Genomic DNA, 24,817 nt, shown 5'->3' on the forward strand with positions numbered 1-24,817 from the left:
GGTTTGAGGACTTTTATTCTTCTTGACTTGGCTTCAATACAATCATTGTAAGGGGTGTTACAAGAGATGTTTCTATTCATTATATCTGTACTCTTCATCAATTTGCATCTGGTATATGCAGCACCATGCATGTAAGTTAGGTAAATATGAATTTAGGTTTAAACAAATTAATTGCCAATTGACATTACTTGTAATTGATCTAAGTCCATTTGAACATTTTTAAAAATTCAGCAAATATCTTAAATAAGCCCTTTTTTATATCACGTATCAAATTGTTACTATCAGTACGTGTCTGGTAGACAATAGGGCAATAAGCTCAGGCTTTCTAATAAGGCAAAATACCTTCTCATTTATTGGGAATGAGATCTGAATCTCATGGGCAGCATTCATGTTAGCAGTCTTCACCTGAGTCTTCACTATAAAAGCATTTTAATGATTTTGTTTTCCTTTCTGCTAAGAAAATGATTTTTGCTTCTCCAGTTACCCCACAAATAAAATATTGCATGCACAATGAACAACAATTTCCTTGAGATGTAGTGAAGTCTGCAACTCCTGTAAAAATAGTATTGGCTTTTCTGTAATGTTTCAAAGATTTCATAGGTTGAGAAGAACAGGCAATTCTTCCTACCTAGGAGGTGCCAGCCTATATAATTGGGGTAAATAAGCAAAATTGAAAGCACCAAAGCAATATTTTGTGGGTGCTGGAAATCTGATATGAAGTCAATAATTGTTCAAATGGTTATTGTCTGAAAACGTTGATTCTGGAAATCTGTAAAGATGGGAAGCTGGGGTACTTTTCTTTGAGAAATAATGCTGGAGATGTTCAGCATTTCAAGTAACATCTGTGTGTGTGTGTGTGTGAATGAGGGAGACAGACAGAATAAATGATTTGGGTCAATTTCATGCACTGAAGGGCATAGCAGCATAGCGGTGAATGCTTCTGCCCGATGTCTCGAATGGCCTGGGTTTGGTCATGCCCTCTGCTGCTGTCTGTGCAGGGTGTGCATGTTTGTCCTATGACTGCATACATCCTGCATTACAGGAAGGGTGTTAGGCTTTTGGAGAGGGTGCAGAGGAGGTCCATCAGGATGTTGGCTGGATTAAAGAGTGTTAGCTATAAGGAGAGGTTAGACAGATCTGGATTGCTTTCTTTGGAGGGTTAGAGGCTCAAATTTATCTGAAGGAAGTATATAAAATTGTGAGAGACATAGGTGGGGCAGATGGAGTCTGTTTCCTAGGGTGAAAATGTCAAACACTGGACTACATGAGTTTAAGGTTGGGGGGTTATTCACAAGGGAAGTTTTGTTACACAGAGATCGGTAGGTGACTGGTAAAGTGGTGGAGATGGGTATATTAGCAACATTTGAGATGCTTGGGCTGTGAAAAGAAGGATATGGACTATATGTGGGCTGGTGCAATTAATTAGATTGGCACAGGCATTATGGGTCATAGGGCCTGTTCCTATGCTGTAATGTTTTATGTTCTGAAGGGACTGAAATTCTCAAATTCCGGATGATAACTTGAAGCAGGAGGAGGACTAAAATCTAAATAAATAGATAAGGGATTGGCCTGAAAACTTTAACAAAATAGAAAGGCTTTATCAATCTTGTAAGAGCCCAGTGGTTTTCAGCCACTTTCAATACCTTAAGTAGCTATGGAGTCAATTATGTATTGTATGTCTAAATGGAAACAAAATGCATGCACTTACAGCCTAAAATATGAAAAGGACACTGAAAAAGCCTAGACACATTTCAGTGTCTGGAAGAAGTCATTAAACAGAAGGTGCACCATGGGCTAACATATTAATATCATTTTTTGGGTTCAACATTGCACAATTCTGCAGAATTTGAGGCTAGAAAGTGGAGGGTGATCGGATTAAGAGGGGGTGGGGCTTTGTACTGTTGTTGAGGTGCTGGAGTGTCAGGTTGATGGAACTTGGTGGGATCTTTGATGGGAAGTTGCCACAAAATGGCTGTCTTTAATTTAATGTGGACCTGCCTGTTTTCAGCACTGGGCTCCATGTCCTGAAATCTGCTCAGGCACATTCCCTTTTAAGATGAAGCATGATTTGTTTTCTATATCACTGCTCTAACTTGATTAGGTGCTCGTAGGGCATGTGTGCAAACATAGAAAGAAGGGGTCTTCGCTGCATGCATTAGACACATGGTGTATGTACAAATGCCTCATGCATTAAGGGTCTGGAAGGAAAATTGTATATTTTGGGGAACAGGCAATCAGACTTGCATTGACCTTCACAAGTGATTTTCCCACAAAAATATTTTTGCGCAGCACATTTTAACATAGAATATTTAAAATATTGCACAGACCAGGACCTGCTGAAGTGTGAACTGCCATTATTTTTGTTCAAATATGATTACAGTCTAAAAAATGTGAGCAGTGATTATTTTATTGTCTTTAGATACTTAGTTTTTTTTTAAAGTACTTCAAGTAGATTCTATGTAATTTGACTGAGTTGGCTTTCAATAACAAAAGTGCTGTAGTACTAAAGGTAATAATATCATCTTTGAAACCAAAGTTATAAGCCTTTAATTTTAAGCAGATCTTCATTTCCGGTGTTTAGTATCAAACTGTATGCCAGAGTCATAAGACAGGAAGTTAAAGTAATTCTGTACTGTAGGTGAATACATTACAAATTGATTGCTTTGTGCTTTTGGAATAATGCTGCAAAATAACTTTATTGCTGTTTTACAGAGATCGAGTAAATAAGAGAAGAGTAAAGGACATTGTTAAGGAGTTCACATTACTGTGCAGGGGTCTTCACGGCACAGAGTATGCAGCCGAGTACTGAAGCTGAGTATTTATGTTGAAGTGTCACTCCTTACTAGCATGCTTCCTGCATTCTCAACACGTTTGCACCGTTTCCTTCTGTAAAAATGCATTCTAGTGTAAAAGATGTGTTTTTAAAGCATCAAATAAGCTTGTGTTTGCACCACACGATTTGAGAAAAGAATACCTGCTCTCATACGTAGCCATATTATGAGGCATTTTTTTAAAGTGACCAGTCATAGGACTGGGTCATTTAATAGAGGGAAATGTGCCGGGGAACTTATGGCATAAGCTGCCCCTGACTTGTAAGTAATTTGTGTACATGTTTTGTGTCATAATTAAAGCTTTATGGAAGCAATATAACTTGCTGCTGGAGTCCTGTGATTTTTGGCACTTTGTAAACACAACAATATTTTTTTGAGGGAGCTAATCCCAGATGATTCAACTGTGGAATATTACTGGTGATGCTGCTACAATGTCTCAAACCATTTTAAACAAATTTAGAATTTTAGTTTATTTTTTCATTTTAATTTAATTATGGATGTGATGTGGATTCCTGTTGTAATGTAAAAGTTGAGGATGGTGCAACAATCTGAGAGTTTAAAACATTATTTGCAACTGTAACAATAGCTATTTGAGTTTCAAAACTTTATACGCTAACTCAAAAGAAGCTCACTGGAGAAATTTAATGGAACTTGCAGTCATCCAATCTGAGAGAGAGATTGATTTGGCCTAGGTAAAGGATCTGATAGATCCCACAATAGGGATAATTAAATCAATAAACTGACAAAAAGCAGCAAAACTGCTAAAGCTTTGAGGCTCTGAAAGCTTTGTTACAGCCCTATTTCATTTTGCATCTTTTAAACCTTTGTAATGTACAGTACATTCTCTGTGCTACTTTCTGTCAGAAAGGGTATCATCTTGATGTAACTCCAAGCTATACTTGTGTTCATGTAACTTATTTACCTGTTCTAGATTTTCTAGAAGATCCACAAAAACATGGTATCTAATATAGTCTGGAAATAATATAGGAAGCCCACTAGTGAAATCTTGATGAGAAATTACACTGCAGCCAATTTGTTTTCTATTGTGAAATAAAGCTTCACTTAAAAATGTGTGACTTTTTTTTCCTCCCCATGTTTTCTTTAGCTCAAATAATCATTGTGGTTCAGACAGAAATATATCTTTTAACATTTTCACCAATTGACTTGTAAAGAGATATTGTGAAATATACACTTATATGCAGATACCATAGTCTGTAATAAAGTATCATAAAGTTGAGATGCTCTGATTTAAAGCTGAACTGGGATAATGTTCGTTTGTAAAACCAGGTTTTAAGAATCATTAAGAAATAACTTGCATTAATAAAATGCCTAACAAGACATCAGAATGTTCAAAACTATTTAAGAATGAAGACCTGTTTGGTGAGTGGTCAGTGTGCTGGAGAGTGATGTTTGTTTTGTGCACAACTAGATCCTGTACAGGAAAGATAAGTGACTATTGAAGTGCCTTTGTTTGTGTTCGGTAAGGATTAAATACTGCTTGGGTCACTGGCAATAGTCTCTGATATTTTTGAGTAGCTATGTGGAATCCTTATTTTGTTCACTTGGATGTAGATGAGTAGACAGAGGAATAGGAAATGGAACTTAATTTTAATTTTTTTTTTAACTTATTAAGTGAGGTACTGCGCAGAATAGACCTTCCAGTCCTTTAAGGCAAGCCACCTTGCATTTCCCCTAATTTAATCCTAGCCTATTCACGGGACAATTTACAATGGCCAGTTAACCTACCACCAGTGGGTCTTTGGACTGTGTGAGGAAACCCATGCAGTCGTGGGGAGAACATGCAAACTCCTTATGGGTAGTGGGAGGAACTGGTACTGCAAAGTGTTATGCTGACCACTATGCTACCGTGCCGTCTATCTTACATAAGTTAAAGTCTGTCCCGAGCCTTATAGGCTCATCAGGCCGGTGCTTATGCCGGTTTCCGTGGCGTGAAATGACTGAGAGTACGAGACCCCCCCCCCCCCCCAGATAGGACACTAGTCTATCGCGAAGTTAACCCCCAGCATTTTGCCAGTACCCATTTTCAGCTGGGTGGACTGGAACAGTGTATAGTTAATCGCCTTGCTCAAGGACACAACATGCTGCCTTGGCTGGGGCTCGAATGCACGACCTTCAGATCACTAGTCCGACGCCTTAACCACTTGGCCACGCACCACACTAATCTTACATAAGAATCATCTGTGAATCCAATGGATTATAATTGTTTTACACTTTACACAGTGCTGTTTATCTCTGGGAACTAAATCAATGTTGTTTTTTCTGAGTTGGGTACTTGAGATTTCACTTCAGAAACCTGTGATATTGATCTGTGATAGACCAATGGTCTAGGACTTCTTGGAGGTAAGAATCCCAAATATACAATAGCCCATAAAATTTGAACATAAACACAGTGCCCAGTTTATTAGTACCTCCCCTACCTTAAAAAAAAGTGGCCATTGAGTGTATGTTTATGATCTGTTGCTGTAGCCCGTCCACTTCAAGGTTTGACATGTTGTACATTCAGAGGTGCTCTTCTGCACACCACATGGCTATTTGAGTTACAGTCATCTTTTTGTCAGCTTGAAGCAATCTGGCCATTCTCTGACCTCTCTCATTAACGAGATGTTTTTGCCCATAGAACTGCCGGCTCACTGGATGTATTTTTTTGTTTCTTGCACCATTCTCTGAAAACTCAAGACAGTTGTGCATGAAAATCTCAGATTAGCAATTTCTGAGATATTCAAACTACCCCCATCTAGCACCAATTATCATTCCATGGTCAAAGTCACTTAGATCACATTTTATGCCCGTTCTGAAGTTTAGTCTGAACAACAACTGAGCCTCTTGACCACGTCTGCATGCTTTTTTACATTGAGTTGTTGCCACATGATTGGCTAATTAGATGATATTTACATTAACAAGCAGGTGTACCTATTAAAGTGGCCACTGAAAACTTCTGCTTGTTGACATGTGGGCAGGATTAAGTTCCTTTTGCGATTAAAAACACTGAAAACTTTCTAGAAAATTGTTCTTCTGAATTACTCGTGACGCTGTTTCCCCACCAGTGGTTTACCTCCTTAATTTCAAGCTATTGGATCTCAGTTTGCTCTGGCAATTTCTTGGCTGGACCAATCTTTACCCAGCCTGTATGTGCCTACCTGTGAATTTCCTGTAGTGTACTTGCAACTCTGTAAGTGCCAATCAACCTTGAGGCCTGGAAACTGCAGCCACCCTGTGGAGAGAAGCTGGCTGCAGGTGACTGGGGCCACGCTGGTGGATCCTGAAACCCCATCCAGAAACACACTGATGGCCTTTATTAGGTTTCAACTATCTCTGATCATCACAGACATTTACATACAATTCTGTGAATCGCAAATAAAAAAACTTAAAATAAAATAAATGTAGGTAAGTGATTTACTGACGTTTATATATAAAGTTGATAACCATATTCAAGTAAATAGGGTTCTGCTACTCACCTCAGGCCTGGCTGGTGCCAATATATAAGACTGCCTATGGCACTTTCACGCAGTATCACTGCAGTCTGCTTGCTGAAGTCCTTTAGAGTACTTTAACTTCCACATTTCAAAGTATGGTAGTGAAAATGAACTGTCTGGAGGATGTCACTGCCGTTTGTCCAGGGAACTGCTGGTCAGACGTGATTACACAGCGGCCAATTATTTCCTTTGTTTCAGAAATTGTTTTTAAAACAGGATGGCTCAAAGTGTCAACTTCAGTTGAAATGTAAGCCCAAACTATGTTTAAGATTTCATTATATCATTCATCATTCAGGTGCCTTGCTGTTCGGCATAGTCTCTCATGTCTCTCCATCCATCACGGTCCCTGACCCTCCAAATTGTAGTTGTTGCCTCCTCTGTTTCTAACCATGATGTTATTCCATCTGTCATTTTCATTCTGTCTGCCTCTGCTTCTTTTTCCTTCCAGTTTTCCAGTTGTAACTAAATGTTCTATTGTCTCTCTTCACATGATGTGTCCAAAGAATTTTGATTGCTGTTTTCTGATTTTTTTAAGTAATGTATGTTTTGTTTTCATTCTCTGTAGAACTTCCTCGTTGGTTATTCTGTCCGTATATGATATGCATAGCATTCTTCTGAGGAACCACATCTCTGCTGCATTGATTCTTTCTTCCACTGCATTTGTGATGGTCCATGACCCGCAGCCATACATCAATATAGACCGTAAGACAAAGGAGCAGAAGTCAGCCATTTGGCCCATCGAGTCTGCTCTGCCATTTTATCATGAGCTGATCCATTCTCCCATTTAGTCCCACTCCCTCGCCTTCTCACCATAACCTTTGATGCCCTGGCTACTCAGATACCTATCAATCTCTTAAATACACCCAATGACTTGGCCTCCACTGCTGCCCATGGCAACAAATTCCATAGATTCACCACCCTCTGACTAAAAAAATTTCTTTGCATTTCTGTTCTGAATGGGTGCCCTTTAATCCTTAAGTCATGCCCTCTTGTACTAAACTTCCCCATCATAGGAAACAATTTTGCCACATCCACTCTGTCCATACCTTTCAAAATTCGAAATGTTTCTATAAGGTCTCCCCTCATTCTTCTGAACTCCAAGGAATACAGTCCAAGAGCGGACAAACGTTCCTCATATGTTAACCCTCTCATTCCCGGAATCATTCTAGTGAATCTTCTCTGTACCCTCTCCAACGTCAGCACACCCTTTCTTAAATAAGGAGACCAAACCGCCCACAGTACTCCAAGTGAGGTCTCACCAGCGCCTTATAGAGCCTCAACATCACATCCCTTCCCCTATACTCTATTCTTCTAGAAATGAATGCCAACATTGCATTCGCCTTCTTCACTACCAACTCAACCTGGAGGTTAACTTTAAGGGTATCCTGTACGAGGACTCCCAAGTCCCGTTGCATCTCAGAATATAGGAAGAATATAGCATCTGAGAGTTCTAAGGGGGATGTCAATTGCTATTTTCTTGTTTGTTAGGATGTTTCTCAGTTCTGTAAATGCTGTTCTTGCCATTGCTATTCTTGCTTTTATGTCTGTTTTGCATTTACCATCAGATGTTACCCGTGATCCAAGGTGCTTGAAGTTGTGAACTTGTTTCAGGATTTCATTCCCCAATACGATCCTACAGTTTGCGATATCAGGTTTCTTTGATATTACCATTACTTCAGTTTTCTTTTTGTTTAAGGTTAGGCCAAGTCTTTCGCTCTCTGTGTTGATGGTAGATACTAGTTTCTGTAAATTTACTTCACTGTTTGCTATCAGTACTGTATCATCTGTATAGTGGAGGTTGTTGATATTGTATCCTCCTATACTTATTCCAGGTAGGTCTTATATGGTTCTTATGATGTTTTCACTGTACAGGGAGAACAGGTCTGGTGATAGAACACAACCCTGTCTGACTCCTCGCTTTATTGGCTGATATTCACTAATCTTGTTGTCTATCCGTATAGCTGCCCTTTGTTGCCAGTAGAGATTCCTGATTATTCTCAGATCTTTTCCATCGATATTAATATCTTTAAGTATTTTCATGATGACTTGGTGTTTCACTGTGCCAAAGGCATTCATTTTAATAGTAATTAACCATTTCAGAAAATTTGAGGTGTACATCCACTCTACTTGACAATAATAAAGGCAGTTCACATTTGTGTCTTGAAAATGCAATTAATTTGCAAATACAAAGGTCTAATTTTGAGACAATTTGCAGTTATCTGAACAAAGTAAACAAAATTAGAGTATACATTGATTCTAGGGACTAAAGGAAATGATGTACACTGGGAAGATATGTTATATGATTTTATGCAAAGTGTCAATGACTGCAATAAATGGAAAATATGTCTAGGAATAAGGGGAGAAAAATAGTGATTGGAGGGCTGATGAGGATTGTGGTCTTTGATATTAGGTTCCTAGAATGGGGCAGAGGTGGGAAGAGGTTTGACTGGCTGGAGTATATTGCATTTTTGGTGTAGAGATGAACACTGGAGCTTCTAAGGGCTGGAAGTGGGTGATGGGGCTAGCTGGGCGATTGAATAGTTTGGGCTGGGGCTAGTGGATGTAGAGGTGTTGGGACACCACGCAGATCAGTCATAGGATTTTTTAATATTTCCATTTCAGCGTAGAATGAATAATGAATATTATTCAAAAAATGCTCTTAAATGGCTACTCACAAGACAACGTAGACTAGTTTCCTGTACCAAAAGAAGCTTTGCACAATTAATGTCCACTTGATTTGCAAATGTGACAAGCCCCAAGATGTATTCCTTCTAATTTTCTGAGTGTTATGTAACGAATCATACCAGGTTATTGAATTTCTCTGGAGAAAAGTCCATTTTCAATTGTATGTAGCCAAATTAGGAGTGCTTTGCAATTAAATGTCTAGATCCCAATTTATTATTTTCAGCATTTTACTATGTAAAAAAATCTGAACCAATTTTATTCTATTACAAATTGATTACCCACTATCTAGGCATATTCTGCGAATTAAATTTGCTGATGACTCTGCATTGATTGGCCTCATCTCAAACAATAACGAGGTGGCCTACAGGGAAAAAATATTCTCTGACACAGTGGTGTCAAGAAAACAACCCCTCAATGTTGCAAAAGCAAAGGAGCTGGTGGTGGTTGTGGATTACAGGAGGAATGGAGATGGGCTAACACCTATTGAAATCAATGGATCTGGGGTTGAGAGAGTAAACAGCTTTAAGTTCCTCGGCATCCACATTACTGAGGACCTGGCGTGGTCTGTACACACCAGCTGTGTGGTGAAAAAGACACAACAGCGCCTCTTTCACCTCAGATAGTTGAGGAAGTTTAGTATGGGCCCCCAAATCCTAAGAACGTTCTACAGGGGCACAATTGAGAGCATCCTGACAGGCTGCATCACTGCCTGGTGTGGGAACTGTACTTCCCTGAATTGCAGGATTCTGCCGAGAGTGATGTGGACAGCCCAGTGCATCTGTAGATGGGAACTTCCCACTATTCAGGACATTTACAGAGACAGGTGTGAGAAAAGGACCTGAAGGATCATTGGGGACCCGAGTCACCCCAGCCACAAACTGTTCCAACTGCTATCATCGGGAAACGGTACCGTAGCATGAAAGCCAGGACCAGCAGGCTCCGGGACAGTTTCTTCCATCAGGCCATCAGACTGATTAACTCACACTGATCTGAGTGTATTTCTATGTTACATTGACTGTTCTATTTATTATAAATTATAATGATTGCACACTTAGACGGAGATGTAACAGAAAGATTTTTACTCGTATGTGAAGGATGTAAGAAATAAAGCCAATTCAATTCAAGATTAGTAAAGGAACTCAGCAGGTCAGGCAGCATCTATAGGAATGAGTAAGCAGTTGATGTTTCGGGCCGAGACCCTTCATCAGGACTGGAAAGGAAAGGGGAGGATGGGGGGAGGGGAGGAGAAGCTGGAAGGTGAAGCCTGTGGGTGGGGAGGAGGAATCAAGTACGAAGCTGGGAGGTGATAAGTGGAAAAAGTAAAGGGCTGGAGATGAAGGGATCTGAGAGGAGAGGAGACCATGGGAGAAAGGGAAGGAGGAAGGGCACCGGTGGGGAGGGGGGGTGATGAGTAGTTGAAAACATAAGAGGCCAGAGTGGGAAATAAAAGGAGGAGGAGCAAAATAATTATCAGAAGATGGAGAAATCGATGTTCATGCCATAAGGTTGGAGGCTACCCAGATGGAATATGAGGTGTATCTCCTCCATCCTGAGAGTGGCCTCATCACGACAGAAGAAGAGGCCATAGCCTGAAATGTTAGAATGGGAATGGGGATAGGAATTGAAAGGGCTGGCCACCAGGTGGTGCTCAACAATGTGGTTCACCAATCTGTGTCGGGTCTCACCAACATGGAGGAGGCCACATTGGATACAGTAGGTGACCCCCACTGAACTCCATCTGCAAAAAGTGGGATTTCCACCTATCACCTCCCAGCTTCTTACTTCATCCCCCTCCCCCATCCATCTGGCTTCACCTATCACCTTCTAGCCTGTCTTCCTTCCCCTCCCCCACCTTCTTATTCTGGCTTTATCCCCTTTTCCTTTCCAGTCCTGGTGAAGGGTGTCAGCCCACAATTTTATTTGTTTCCGTAGATGCTGCCTGACCCGCTGGATTCCTCCAGCATTTTGTGTGTGTTAAGATATGATTCTATAAGGACACCCGTCAAGTCATTGCTTGACTCAGCTCTGGGATAACAAGCCCATAGCTTCCTCAAGTGTCAACTGAAGTGGATGGGATGGTAAAGAATTGGTCCGCACAGTACTTATACTTTTCTCAATTTGATGATGGTGTGTTTTGTTTTATTCCTCTGCTTATGGTACAACATGGGATTTACTAGGCATTTTTGCAGGGCATTTTAGAATTGTATTCACGTATCCAACAATTATATATATACAAAGAGAGTTAGGAAAAGAAGCCAGTTCTATTCTGAACACCAGTCCATTGGAAGGAGGGAGTAAAACCAAACTACTGATTGGTTGATTGAAAGGTGCTAAGGCTTAGCTAAACCTTTGTGACTGCAAGGTTTCTACAGAGACTGTAAAAATAAACAGCAGAGCACGCTGGTCCTATTTGCACCAGAATCCTGGTAAGTATAAGGTGATGGACTAATGAAAGTAGGATATACCCTATGAATGGTCGAGCTCTAGGGTTCTATTTGAGGAACAGGACGACCTTGGTGTACAAGGATCCCTGAAGGTGACAGCAACAGTAGATAATGTAGTGAGAACATTGTTTGTGGTATTATAAGTGCACCCAGAAAACATTTAGTAAGATTGTAAGCAGCCTGTAATATACAGCATATGGGTGAAATGAGCAGCAATGATTTGTGTCGAGCATAGAACAGTACAGTTGAGGAGCAGGCTATTTGGCCCACTATGTCTCTGCTAACCATTATACCAACCTACACTATTCCAGTTTGCCTGAATGTTTCTCATATCCCTCTATTCCCTGCCTGTTAATATGTCTACTGAAATGCATCTTAAACATTGCAATGGTATCTGCATCTACCACCTCCTTTGCCTCCAAGGGAGCCCTTCTTGTGCCCCAAAAAACTTGATTGCAAATCATGTTTTAAACTTTCCTCCTCACTTTAGACTTGAGTTTTTGATATTTAACTTGTTCACTTGTTGCATCTATTTGTCTCGTTATTGGCTCCCAATGTGCAGCTGACCTTGTCTTCACAACAAACACTTTTAGTCTCTCTGGAAATACTTTCCAGTTATTTAGTCATAGTCATAGTCATACTTTATTGATCCCGGGGTAACTGGTTTTCGTTACAATTGCGCCATAAATAATAAATAGTAATAAAACCATAAATAGTTAAACAGTAATATGTAAATTATGCCAGGAAGTAAGTCCAGGACCAGCCTATTGGCTCAGGGTGTCTGACCCTCCAAGGGAGGAGTTGTAAAGTTTGATGGCCACAGGCAGGAATGACTTCCTATGACGCTCTGTGTTGCATCTCAGTGGAATGAGTCTCTGGCTGAATGTACTCCTGTGCCCACCCAGTACATTATGTAGTGGATGGGAGACATTGTCCAAGATGGCATGCAACTTGGACAGCATCCTCTTTTCAGACACCACCGTCAGAGAGTCCTGTTCCATCCTCACAACATCACTGGCCTTACGAATGAGTTTGTTGATTCTGTCGGTGTCTGCTACCCTCAGCCTGCTGCCCCAGCACACAACAGCAAACATGATCGCAGACTCGTAGAACATCCTCAGCATCGTCCAGCAGATGTTAAAGGACCTCAGTCTCCTCAGGAAATAGAGATGGCTCTGACCCTTCTTTTTGACAGCCTCAGTGTTCTTAGAGCAGTCCAGTTTATTGTCAAATCGTACCCCAGGTATTTGTAATCCTCCACCATGTCCACACTGACCCCATGGATGGAAACAGGGGTCACCGGTACCTTAGCTCTCCTCAGGTCTACCACCAGCTCCTTAGTCTTTTTCACATTAAGCAGCAGATAATTCTGCTCACACCATGTGACAAAGTTTCCTACCGTAGCCCTGTACTCAGCCTTATTTCCCTTGCTGATGCATCCAACTATGGCAGAATCATCAGAAAATTTCTGAAAATGACAAGACTCTGTGCAGTAGTTGAAGTCCGAGGTGTAAATGGTGAAGAGAAAGGGAGACAAGACAGTCCTCTGTGGAGCCCCAGTGCTGCTCATCACTCGGTCGGACACACAGTGTTGCAAGCACACGAGAATCCATGATACCAGGGAAGCATCCACCTGCATCGCTGTCAGCTTCTCCCCCAGCAGAGCAGGGCGGATAGTGTTGAACGCACTGGAGAAGTCAAAAAACATGACCCTCACAGTGCTTGCTGGCTTGTCCAGGTGGGCATAGACACGGTTCAGCAGGTAGACGATGGCATCCTCAACTCCTAGTCGGGGCTGGTAGGCGAACTGGAGGGGACCTAAGTGTGGCCTGACTATTTATTATTTAGATGTACCTGTACAGGTTAAATGTACTATTGTTGACCTGTTCCAACAGAGATCAGACTTTTGCATTTTCTTAAATGTGAAGTACCTGAATATTTGGTGCTATAAAGAAACTAATCATATTAATTTTAGGAGTTCTGTACAGGAGAACAGATCTTCGAATGGAGGGAAGAATTCAAAAGGCTAGCAACTGTATGACTTTAAATGAACATTTTGCCAGCTTTATGCAAGTTCTCTGGGAGCAGGTTAATCTTTTGAAAGGAATCCAAAGCATTGTGCACAATAGAACAACCCACTATTCTTTGGTCCTTTTCCCCTATTTTGAAATATTTTTCCAGATTCTCTATCTGAACATTAGAGGCAACATAAAATGTCTTTGCCATGTATACAACCTCTCTCCATCATTAGAAAAGTATTGGATTACATTTAACCTGGAGGAATAAGTCTGAGAGTTGGATTTTGAAGCCTGTAATTAAACATTGAAAGGATTTGGGTTCATTTTGATGATACAGCATTTGTATATAATTTTACATAGAAGATTCTCTTTTCCATTCACATCTTTGTTTTGATTGTCTGAATGATATTTATATTTAAGATGCAAATGAGTTCAGCACTAAAACATCTAATTTCCATTTTTGAAAATTTGGTTAATTGCTTCTGTTTCTAGTTGTATTGTTCTGCTATCAAGTTTATATTGGTGTTTAACTGAGCAATAAATTGTCCAAACTTTTTAATGTACTTTAGTTATCCAGTAAACTATGTATCAGATTTACCAGTTGAATTAAACAGTAAAATTAGTGATGAATTAATGAAATCAGTGATATCAGCCATTAAATTGTGATGTATTATGTTATCAAACATTACAAAACTTTTGTTTCAAAACCTTGCACATTCTGGGTAATCAATAGGCCAAAGTACCAATGTGCTTGTTTCGGTTTGTATTTACTTTTATTTTTGCCCTGTCAAGTCAGTGTCCTATTGATTTTGAAGCTTAAAAGTGAGAGCTTTCTTTGAGGTTAGTGTTCTTTCATAGACTTTTATGTCCAAAGCGATCAAGGGATCATCACTCTTCTTGGATATTATTTACCTTGGAAACTGAAGATGGCATTTTCTGCCATTTACTTTTTGGATAATAAAGGGCAGGTGGGTTTCAGTTAAGACTGTATAGCTATAAAGTAAAAGTATTTGTATCTTCCATCTACTTCATTATTTCCTCCTAAAGATTATCATATAAATCAATCACATGTATTAGAAATTTATGAAGTGTTACCATATTTCTCAATTTGCGTGCAATTTTTAATTTTGTAGTGTACGCATTAGTTGTTTTATCTGTTTTGATTTGTGTAAGACACACGTCCTACTTATTCATATTTAAAAGGTTGATTTTCTCTTGGATTCGATCTTCAGTTTTGAAAAAAAAAAGAACGAAGAATGTAACCTTACCATTGTGGTCTGTTTAATCACATAAAAATAAACATTTATTGCCTAAAGCAAGTGGTTACGAACAAGACCAGATAGGAATTGTGCCCCACTCTATACCAGAAGGTGAATAAACAACCTGATATAATTGGTCCTGTTTTACTACTTGTTTTTCTGGGAGTACCAGACCATTCTCCACTACTTTCTTACACTTCATATCTGAAATTTGAACTATTGTTCAACTCAAGTGCAAAGTCATCAGGGGTAGATTTATACACTGCAGCAAGTTTAGACATATAGCTACTCAAACCTCTATATGTCAATATGTTCAAAATGACACGGCATCTTGGCTGCTTTCCTGCTTCATTCACAGTATAGTCAAATGATGTGTCTATTTAATAATGTAAGATTGTCACAAGCAGCCTGATATATCTAGCTAAAAGGCCCACATACAGTACAATTAGGTTAATGTGCTATCTCACAAATAAATCACAATTATTTGAATATAAACTGTTTTAATGCATCCATCATTCATTTCACCACCAACCCTACTCAATTTGGCTTAGTATTGTTTTGATAGCAACATATTTCTAGAAAGTTAATGAAAACTTTGCATACGGAGCATGAAGTTAATTTCTGAATTCATGTGGAGCAGAATTCACTATTTGGAATCATTTAACTATCAATACAGTATAAGTATTTTCATGATTGAAATGACACAGTTTATGGCCAGTGATAAATTTTGTAGTACTGATTTACAGGTCCTTATCTCACGCAATTACCGAGGAGATGTTGAAATGTCAGTGATTGAGAAGTTCATGCCTTCACTTCTAAGGAATGAGGAGGATGGAGACTTGTGTCCTATTTTAAAGCAAGACCAAGTCTATTTTCTATGGATTAAGTACAAAAACATCTACAGTATCCTTGAAATAAATTCAATTTAAGCAATTTTATTTGATAATGCCAGCATTTTCTACTTGGGCACGTGCTATGGAAGTTATAGAACCTTAACCTGAAATCCAGTGGTGTGTACAATAAAGAGAAACACCAACATTTCGTTGTCATTTTCATTTCTCTTCAAAGTAAAGCAGGTAGGCACAACCTGTTGTAAGTTGTATTTTTCAAGCTTTTTAACAAAAATATAGTCCTACCCCTTTTTAGTAGTGAAATGTAACTGTGCCACTAGCATTGTTGTTTTCTTTCTCTGAGCTGTCCAATTTAATAACATTGTCAGATAAAATAGAGAGAAGGCAGGAAGTTTAATATTTATTATAGTAAATAAGCTGTTTGGAGAACTCAGTATTTTGTTGTATCACTAACCAGTTTTGCATGGTCAAAGTCACTTGGATCACATTTCTGACATTTGGTCTGAACAACAACTGAACCTCTTGACCATGTCTGCATACTTTTATGCATTGAGTTGCTGCTAAAAGATTGGCTGATTAGATATTTGCATTAACGAGCAGGTGCACAGGTGTATCTAATAAAGTAGCCACTGAGTGTAAATGACTTTGACTGTGGAAGCTTGTGCCAAATGGGGTGGTATAAGTATCTCAGAAACTGCTGATCTCCTGTGATCTTCAAGCACAACGATCTCTGGAGTTTACAGAGAATGGTATAAGAAACAAAAAAAAAATCCAGAGTAGCAATTCTGTGGGTGAAAATGCCTTTTTAATGGGAGGAGAATGTATAGACTGGTTCAAGCTGACAGGAAGGCAACAGTAACTCAAATAACCACACATTACAACAGTGGTGTGCAGAAGAACATCTCTGAAAGCACATCACGTCAAACCTTAAAGTGAATGTGTTATGGCAACAGAAGATCACACCGGATTCCCCTCGTGTACCTAATAAAGTGTCCACCGATGCTGCAGGTGCCCTTCCAAGGAATTTAAGTGTGAAAGCCATTGCCTGTTATGGAAAAAATTGATAATTTCTGACTTCCAATTTTTCATTTAAGCTGGTAGTTAAGTCAGGCCAGATTTTTTTCCTTACTTTAAAAAAGAAAATAGGTTCCACCTGCATGGGGATTGCCTCAAATTCATGAAATACAACAGTTTCCCTTGACTTCTAATTAGAAGGCATACTCATAGCATCAAAAATAGAATGTGAGTAACTTGTTACATGCCTCCTATGCTTTGTACAGTTCATTGTAAAAGAAAACAGGTCTTTCTATGTAGTTTTTAATAAACTCTAATGCATTACTGATCTAGTGCATTACTGAGGCTGTTAATAGAGACACTCATATTTCCCCAAGTTATGATAATATAAAATCATCAGTGATCAAATCATACATACTGTTTTAAAACAAAAGTTGGTTAATGGAGTTAATCAATGCCATTCTTAGTTCTTTCTAGAAGGTAATGATTAATATCAATGGTTACACTGGCAGGCATTGACTAATGTGTCCTTATTTACACAACTGAACTGATTAGAAATTTGGACTTTTTATAGCATTGTCACATTGATGAGTTTAATTTCCCTTTTTAAGTTGCTAACTATAATGTCATTTCTTTTAAAAAAATTTGATGGCATTTGCTCCAAAGATGGAATTAACTTCTGAATCATAACAAGTTGAGAAAATCAACTGATGAAGTGTGGATAACAGCTTCTACCCCGCCACATTCGATGACTGAATCGTCCATAAGCACGACCTTATTACTGTCATTAGCACTATTTAATTTTGTATTTTATAGTAATTATTATGTCTTTCTCTATACTGCTGCTACAAAACACCAAATTACATGACATGCATCAGTGTTAATAAGCCTGATTCTGACTTTACATCAGTTGTTGTCCATTAATTGTATAGTCCCTTTGGTTACCTGAGAGCATGGTGGATGTTAAATTAACAAATTTCCCTTCCTTTATTAACTTGGTGCCTCAGGGTAGTTTGCTCTAATAAATTAAAAAGTTAGACAGTATCTTCATGAAACATGAGTTTGATTTATTAACCTCTGTTGCAGTATTTGAAAATGATCGCTTTTTTTGTCTGCCATTCTGATACGAGGCAGCTGGTTTGAACAGTGCTCCTGGATGTTGCCCACATTTCCACACATAATTAAACAATTGTGTATGTCCATGTACCGACATGTTGCTCCTTTGCTGTTAGTTGTTTTTTCATATGTCCAATAGTTTCCAAAGGAGTCGCATAGTTGAAACGTGGAAATGTTTGAAAATTGGGTTGTTGGGCGTTTGACCATGTCATTAAAATGAAAGTCACATGTAAGTTAACTCAAATCAGCTGTTTCTTCAATGTCATCAGAGGTCAATTTTTTTGTCGGTTTATCTGAAATATGTTGATCTTATCCCGTTTCAGTGAGAGTTTATTGAGTAGCAACAATAGAGGTAATCAGATTTTTAAAGAAAATATATTCCTATAATGTGAATAAGAATGGCTCAAAAGGTTTCAAAGGTATATTTAATGTCAGAGAAATGTATACAATATACATCCTGAAATGCTTTTTCTTCACAACTATCCACAAAAAACAGAGGAGTGCCCCAAAGAATGAATGACAGGTAAATGTTAGAACCACAAGGTCCCCCACTCCCACGCATAAGTGGCAGCAAGCAATGATCCCCATCACCCCACCAGCCAAAAAAAAGCATTGGCACCCGCCACTGAGCACTCAAGTGTGAGCAAAGCAACAGCAAAGACACAGACTTGCAGTGCTCCAAAAACTACTTGTTCACCCGGTATTCGACATACTCTCTCTCTCCTAATAAGGGAGGAAAGAAGTGTCTCCGTTTAACAGCAAGAGTGGAGACATAAAATTCCGTTGCATTGCTTTTTCCGAGCTCCGAGCCCAAAGATCTTGGGTCCCTGGGCACACAGCCTTCCATCTTCCACCTACCACGACACACCGATCTCCTGACCAGACACTGACCTTCGATCTGCCCGTCTCCAGAGCCATGAGGTCTCGGCCCTCCAAAGGCGAGTGGAGCTCTTAGGCTGCACCCTTGGCGTGCCGAATAACGGCCAGTAGTGAAACCCCGAGAGCGAGTCCCATTCCCGCAAAGGACTGTAGTCAGCGTGTAACTCCAGGTCAGGGTCTTCAAAAGAACCATGACAGGGAAAAATAGAGATATTAAAGATAGAAATAGAGCTGTTTCCAAAGATGCAAGCAGAGGAGTCGGTGTTAGGCACCATTAATCCTCTTAAGCTCATGATTCATGATCACATTGCTAGAAACTTTTGCACAACTTAGAGTGTGAGATTTAGGAGTGACAGTATACTGCAGAATTCTAGGAAATATGGGAAGTACAGCACCTCACTGAAGGTTAATGTTGGATGTTAAGGGATTTAATAATTGAAAGTCGATGTATCAGCTACTTGCACTTGTATAACACCTGGTATCAATGGCAACATCAGATATCAGGTGTGAGATGGAAAAGGAAGAGAAATGGAAGAAAGGACTGGCTCAAATAATTAAAGCGGCAGCTCTTACGAAGGAGCTTGAAGTTAGGAGTGATCAAGTAAACCATTCATAAATATTGCCAGTCCCGTTGTAATTGATCAGCTACCTGCCATGTATGATGCTACATTTGGAAGTTGTCCATTTTTTGTTTGGCTGCTTTCAAAATCAAATAACAAATGTTGTGCTAAAAGCAGACCACCCTTTACTTAAGACATTAAATCTCTCCAATAGTAGCAAATGGCAAGACAATATGAGAAATCATACCATATGATTTAGGTCCTAAATTAGATCTTAAAGATCACCTTCTTTGGAAATTCCTTGAGGATGACTTGCTCCACTTTGGTTTTGTTGGTTTTGAGGTGATAGGCTCATGTGGACAGCCCAGACTCTTCCACAGATCATCCAGGAGCACTTACATCCTGCTTTAAGAATATGGTGATCAAATATGCCAACTCCTGCCTGAGAAACAACTTGGATCAATTTCAATTTGCCTACCATCACAACAGGTTCACAGCAGAGGCTCCTCACTCAACCTTGGAACACCTGGATAGCAAAATGCATACATCAGGATGCTCTTTATCGACTACAGCTCCGCATTCAACACTAACATATGCTCAAAACTAATCAATAAGCTTCAAGACCTTGGCCTCAATACCCCCTTGTGCAATTAGATCCTCGATTTCCTCACTTGCAGACCCCAGTCAGTTTCGATTAGCAGCAACACTTTCTCCACAGTCTTCGTCAGTACAGGTGCACCAACAAGGCTGTGTGCTTAGCCCCCTGATCTACTTGCTTTACACTAATGACTGTGATGCTAAGCACAGCTCTAGTGCCGTATTTAAGTTTGCTGATGATAACACTATCATCGGCCAAATCAAAGGTGATGATGAATCAGCATATAGGAGGGAGATTGAATATCTGGCTGAGTGGTGCCACATCAACAACCTCTCTCTCACAGTCACAAGACCAAGGAGCTGATTATTGACTTCAAGAAGAGGAAATTGGAGGTCCATGAGCCAGTTCTTGTCAGGGGATCAGAGGTGGAGAGGGTCAGCAACTTCAAATTCCTCGGTGTTATCATTTCAGAGGATACGGTATCACTGGGCCCAGCACGTAAGCACGGTTATGAAGAAAGCATAGCGTGCTTTTACTTCGGAGTTTATGAATTTTGGCATGACATCATTATATAAGCAGCATCTATTATCATGGACTCTCTCCACCCAGACCATGCTCTCTTCCTGCTGCTGCCATCAGGAAGATGGTACAGGAGCCTCAGGAGCCACACCACCAGGTTCAGGAACAGTTATTACCCCTCAACCACCAGGCTCTTGAACTATTGGGAAAGCTTTACTCAACTTCACTCACCTCATCACTAAACTGTTCCCACAATCTATAGATTTACTTTCAAGGACACTTCATCTCATGTTCTCAATATTTATGGCTTATTTATTTGTTATTATTGTTTCTTTTGTAGTTGTACACTTTGTTTTCTTTTGCACATTAGTTGTTTGTCTGTCCTGTTAGGCAGGGGTCCCCAACCTTTTTTGCTCCGTGGACCAGTTTAGTATTGACAATATTCTTGCCGACTGGGGTTGGGGGTGGGGGGGTTGGTTAAACTCACTTCAACATGTCTTTTACAGTTAGGGTTGCCAACTTTCTCACTCCCAAATAAGGGACAAAAGTAGCAGTCAAATCCCGGGACACTTTACCCCAGGAAAGACTACCATGACCATGAAGCCTTGCATGGGCACCTGTGTGTGCATGCATGACTGCGCGTAGCTGTGCGCATGCGCATGTGCGTATGTGCTGATTTTTTTTTCCCACAAATCAGTTTTGCCTTCATCTTTCCGACTACACTGTACATACATTATTTCTACTTTATATAGGCTGTGTATTTATCATATCATTCCCGCTTTTACTATATGTTAGTGTTATTTTAGGTTTTATGTGTTATTTGATATGATTTGGTAGGTTATTTTTTGGGTCTGGGAACGCTCAAAAATTTTTCTCATATAAATTAATGGCAATTGCTTCTTCGCTTTACGCCATTTCAGCACAAAAGGTTTCATAGGAACGCTCTACCTTAGCGAGGAAAATACGGGACAAGGGCGGTCCCATATGGGACAAACCAATTTAGCCCAATATACGGGATGTCCCAGCAAATACGGGACAGTTGGCAACCCTATGTTCAAGTTCAACAGTGCGTGACAGGGAATGAGGAAAGGTGCAGCTGACTCATATCGTCTCCTCGCGGCTCGGTAGCACATGCTCTGCAGCCTGGTACCGGTCCACGGCCCGGTGGTTGGGGACCGCTGCTTTAGGGGCAGTCTTTCATTGATTCTATTATGTTTCCTGGATTTACTGAGTATGCCTGCAAGAAAATGAATCTCAGGGCTGTATATGGCGACATATATGTACTTTGAAAATAAATCTACTTTGAACTTTTGAGATGGAGTGGAGGTTGCCTTATGGCGGGTGGGTAGATAGATAGATATGTTGCAACGGTTAATGGTTTCTATGGATTTATTATTTTAAAGCAAAGCTATATGGTGTCCATTGTTGGTTCCTTTACCAAAGCATGCAAACCTTAAAACTTCTATGTGTTCCCAGTGTATAGACTTGAAGTTCTCAATATCATTTTAATGCACCTTCTCCAGTTTGAGTGTCACGGTTTAGGGGTCCTTTGGGGTCACTGGGGATGTTACATTTTTTCAAGGAGACCTCTGAGCCATTTTCTTTGTCAGTGGTGATCTTCTCCTGTACCAGAGCTCAAAGTAGAGAGTCTATTTGGGGATACTTCGTGTCCAGCGTGTGGGTGACATGACATGGTCTCAATGACAATGGTGCAGAACCTGGCCTGGGCCCACCATAACTCCTGAGCACTCCAACTGTCCAGCACATCCACTGCCTGTTGTGACAGACTCTAATGAATTGAATAAACTGCTACCTTTCTCTATTTTATTTACACCACCTTGCTGTCCTGCTCTTCTGTCAAGCAAGAATCAATCCACATTACCAGCCTAGGGTCTGTGCTCTCTTTTATGTTGCATTCTTTACTGGGCAGTAACCTCTCAGTTAATGCCAATGTCTGATGCAGCAAATTACTTCAGTTCTTACATACAATTTTCGGCATTACATGGCCAAATTATTTACTTCTCGGAAAGTCCATTTTAACTTATTAAGAAAAACAATCCTTTGTGTTCTGATGTTAAATAAAACTTGTTCATAAAAGAATCAACTGGTAATATAACTATTTCGTCTTTTTCGCACTGCACCATTAGGAGGAAAGCTGCAGTGGACTCCAGTGATTTCAGTAAACTGCTGTAGGTGACGCAGAGACTGGTCAAGGGCTCCAATAACTCAAGAACCCACTGTGAGGTTAATTATACACTGCAGTAATCACACGCAATTTTTACTCTGCCCCTCTTCAGAGGAACTTGTTCTTTTTGTTCTTGTCCCATTCTTGACTGGAAACAGAGAATAAAATGTATTTCCTTCTGGCAGGAAATACGGCTTAAGTTAAGGTCCCATCAAGCACTTGCATTAAAAAAACATAGCACAGAAAGGTGGTAAGTGAAAAGACGTGGGTGTCAGGGGTGCGGGTGTTTGCCTCAAAGAGATTTGGTTAGGTGAGGGAAGGACTCTCCTACTCTCCAGCAGACTGCATTCCTGGGGAAGAGGGCTCCTAACCTTTGGGTAGGTTCAATCTCAGATGCAGCCAGTCAAGTTTATTCTCAAGAGTACAAGTACAGTGAGGTACAGTACCGTGAAAAACCGGCTTGCAGCAGGATCACAGGCATGTGGGTAGGGGAGGGAACGTCCACTCAGACCATGAGAGGCCTGTGTCGGGCATTTTCATGCCTTACAAGGCGCAGATTGGAAGTCTGTGTGGGGCACCACTCCTCGCCCAGACACTAGAGCAACGTGTGGTTAAGTGCCTTGCTCAAGGACACTAAGTACCTTGCTCAATGTATGTAGGTAAACACAACACAAACATAAACTATAATTAAATTATATATAAACTTACACCAAACTCTGTGTGTGTGTGTGTGTGTGTGTGTGGGGGGGGGGTGGTTGGAATTAAAAACAAGACCTTATTCTGTAGTGTTCTATTGCTGTTGTAATTCAAGGCTGTATAGGTAGATTCAAGAACTTGATGGCTGTAGGGAAGCAACAGTCCATGAACCTGGTGGTGTGGGACCTCCAGCCTCTGTACCTCATGCATTGATGGTAGCAGTGAGAAGAGAGCCTAACCTGAACAGTGAGGATTTGTGATGATAGATGCTGCCTTCCTGAAGCAGTGCTTTCTGTAGATACTGTGCCGGTGCGAGAAGTGATGTTGGAACTTTTATTCTGGTGTCTTTGAAACACCACCTATTATTATTATCTTTTAAAAAAACACTGGGACAGCTCGTGAAGAGAAAGCAACGTGTCGTGATTCCAACCTGGATCCATTGAAATTGATACGTTGCTAGTGAAGAATTTGATTTTCGGTGAGTTCTCCAGAGACCATTCCTCTCTGTCCATCTGTTCCTGAATATTTGTGATTTGTTGATCTGAAATGAACTGTCAATTTAGAGTGATCTGTTAACGCTGGATTGGATCTGGATCTGAATCAAGTTCTCCAAGCCTGCAGATATCTGGCCAGAGGCTAGAGAGCGGGCAACAACCAAAACCAAACGCCGGGCCTCAGCTCAGGGATTTGAGTCTATGTCTGATACAGATTCCAAACACAGTGTAGTTTGCTGCATCTTTTCCTATCTATCACAAACCCCTCACCTACCCACCCCACTTCTCCATCACTCCGCTCCCCAGCTCTTCCTTACCTGATATGTCCCAAGGGAGAAGAAGTCAGAACTAAGAGCTGGTTATCTGGGCAGGGCACACAACATGTTGCTGAACTGCCTTAGTTCCAACACCTCTTGTAAAAGGAATGAAACCGAGCATCTAGTGTAACACAGACAAAGTGCTGGAGGCACTCAGCACATTAGGCACTGTCTATGGAGGGGAATAAATGGACAATGTTTTGGGACAAGACCCTTCATCAGGACTGGAAAGAAAGGGGGAAGAAGTCAGATAGCTTCTCCCGAAATCCCTCTCTGATGGCTGGCCATATCATTCACATGCCTGGGACCAGACTCTTGATCAAAATCCTCCATGTATTACTCTAGATTTCCACCATCTGCGGAATCTCTTGTGCTTACCCTTAAACCTAGTATCTATCCAGAATTTAATGAAATAAATTGTATCTGGTCATGTCTGTTTCCTGCATCATTATGTGTCTGGAGAAATCAATTTTACAGGTATTCAGTATGTTGTAAAATCATCAGAATTTTAAAAGCTGCATTACATCCTAAATATGAAACGGAAAGAGATTTATAGTGCAAAGCTGATACCTTTGTTATTTATATGGCTAAATATATATTTTTCTTTTTATAATTTAGATTTTCATAGAGTACTTTGGAGATCTTGAACAGGAGAGTATAAAAGACAATTTTATTCTAATCTATGAGCTCCTTGACGAGATTATGGACTTTGGCTACCCGCAGATCACTGAAACCACGATCCTGCAGGAGTAGGTATACTCTGCACACCTTGAGTACCTTTAGCATTTTCCATGAACTCTCTTCTGAAAAAGAAATATAATGATGGGTAAATTTTTAATTTTGTATCTAAGTTTTCA

General features: G+C 40.1%; 2 protein-coding genes across 4 annotated transcripts in view; both read left to right on the plus strand.

Moving 5' to 3' along the window:
• The window catches only part of ipo13b (importin 13b), a 146,847-nt gene extending 142,304 nt beyond the window's left edge, over positions 1 to 4,543 (plus strand). The window contains exon 19 of one of the 2 annotated variants that reach the window (XM_063064376.1): positions 2,713 to 4,543. In XM_063064376.1, the coding sequence (XP_062920446.1) occupies positions 2,713 to 2,809 (97 nt within the window). In that variant the 3' untranslated portion in view covers positions 2,810 to 4,543. The remainder of the gene's footprint in view (positions 1 to 2,712) is intronic. The other variant, XM_063064375.1, reaches the window with a different exon arrangement.
• Positions 4,544 to 14,227: 9,684 nt separating this feature from the next.
• Positions 14,228 to 24,817, plus strand: part of LOC134354912 (AP-1 complex subunit mu-1-like) — a 28,875-nt gene continuing 18,285 nt past the window's right edge. Inside the window, exons 1-4 of one of the 2 annotated variants that reach the window (XM_063064382.1) lie at positions 14,228 to 14,312; positions 15,478 to 15,634; positions 15,740 to 15,807; positions 24,579 to 24,709. In XM_063064382.1, coding sequence (XP_062920452.1) covers positions 15,514 to 15,634; positions 15,740 to 15,807; positions 24,579 to 24,709 — 320 coding nt within the window. In that variant the 5' untranslated portion in view covers positions 14,228 to 14,312; positions 15,478 to 15,513. Of the gene's footprint in view, positions 14,441 to 15,477; positions 15,635 to 15,739; positions 15,808 to 24,578; positions 24,710 to 24,817 lie in introns of both variants that reach the window. The other variant, XM_063064380.1, reaches the window with a different exon arrangement.

This window comes from Mobula hypostoma, chromosome 12 (genome assembly GCF_963921235.1).
Source record: "Mobula hypostoma chromosome 12, sMobHyp1.1, whole genome shotgun sequence".
NCBI classification, from domain to species: Eukaryota; Metazoa; Chordata; class Chondrichthyes; order Myliobatiformes; family Myliobatidae; genus Mobula; species Mobula hypostoma.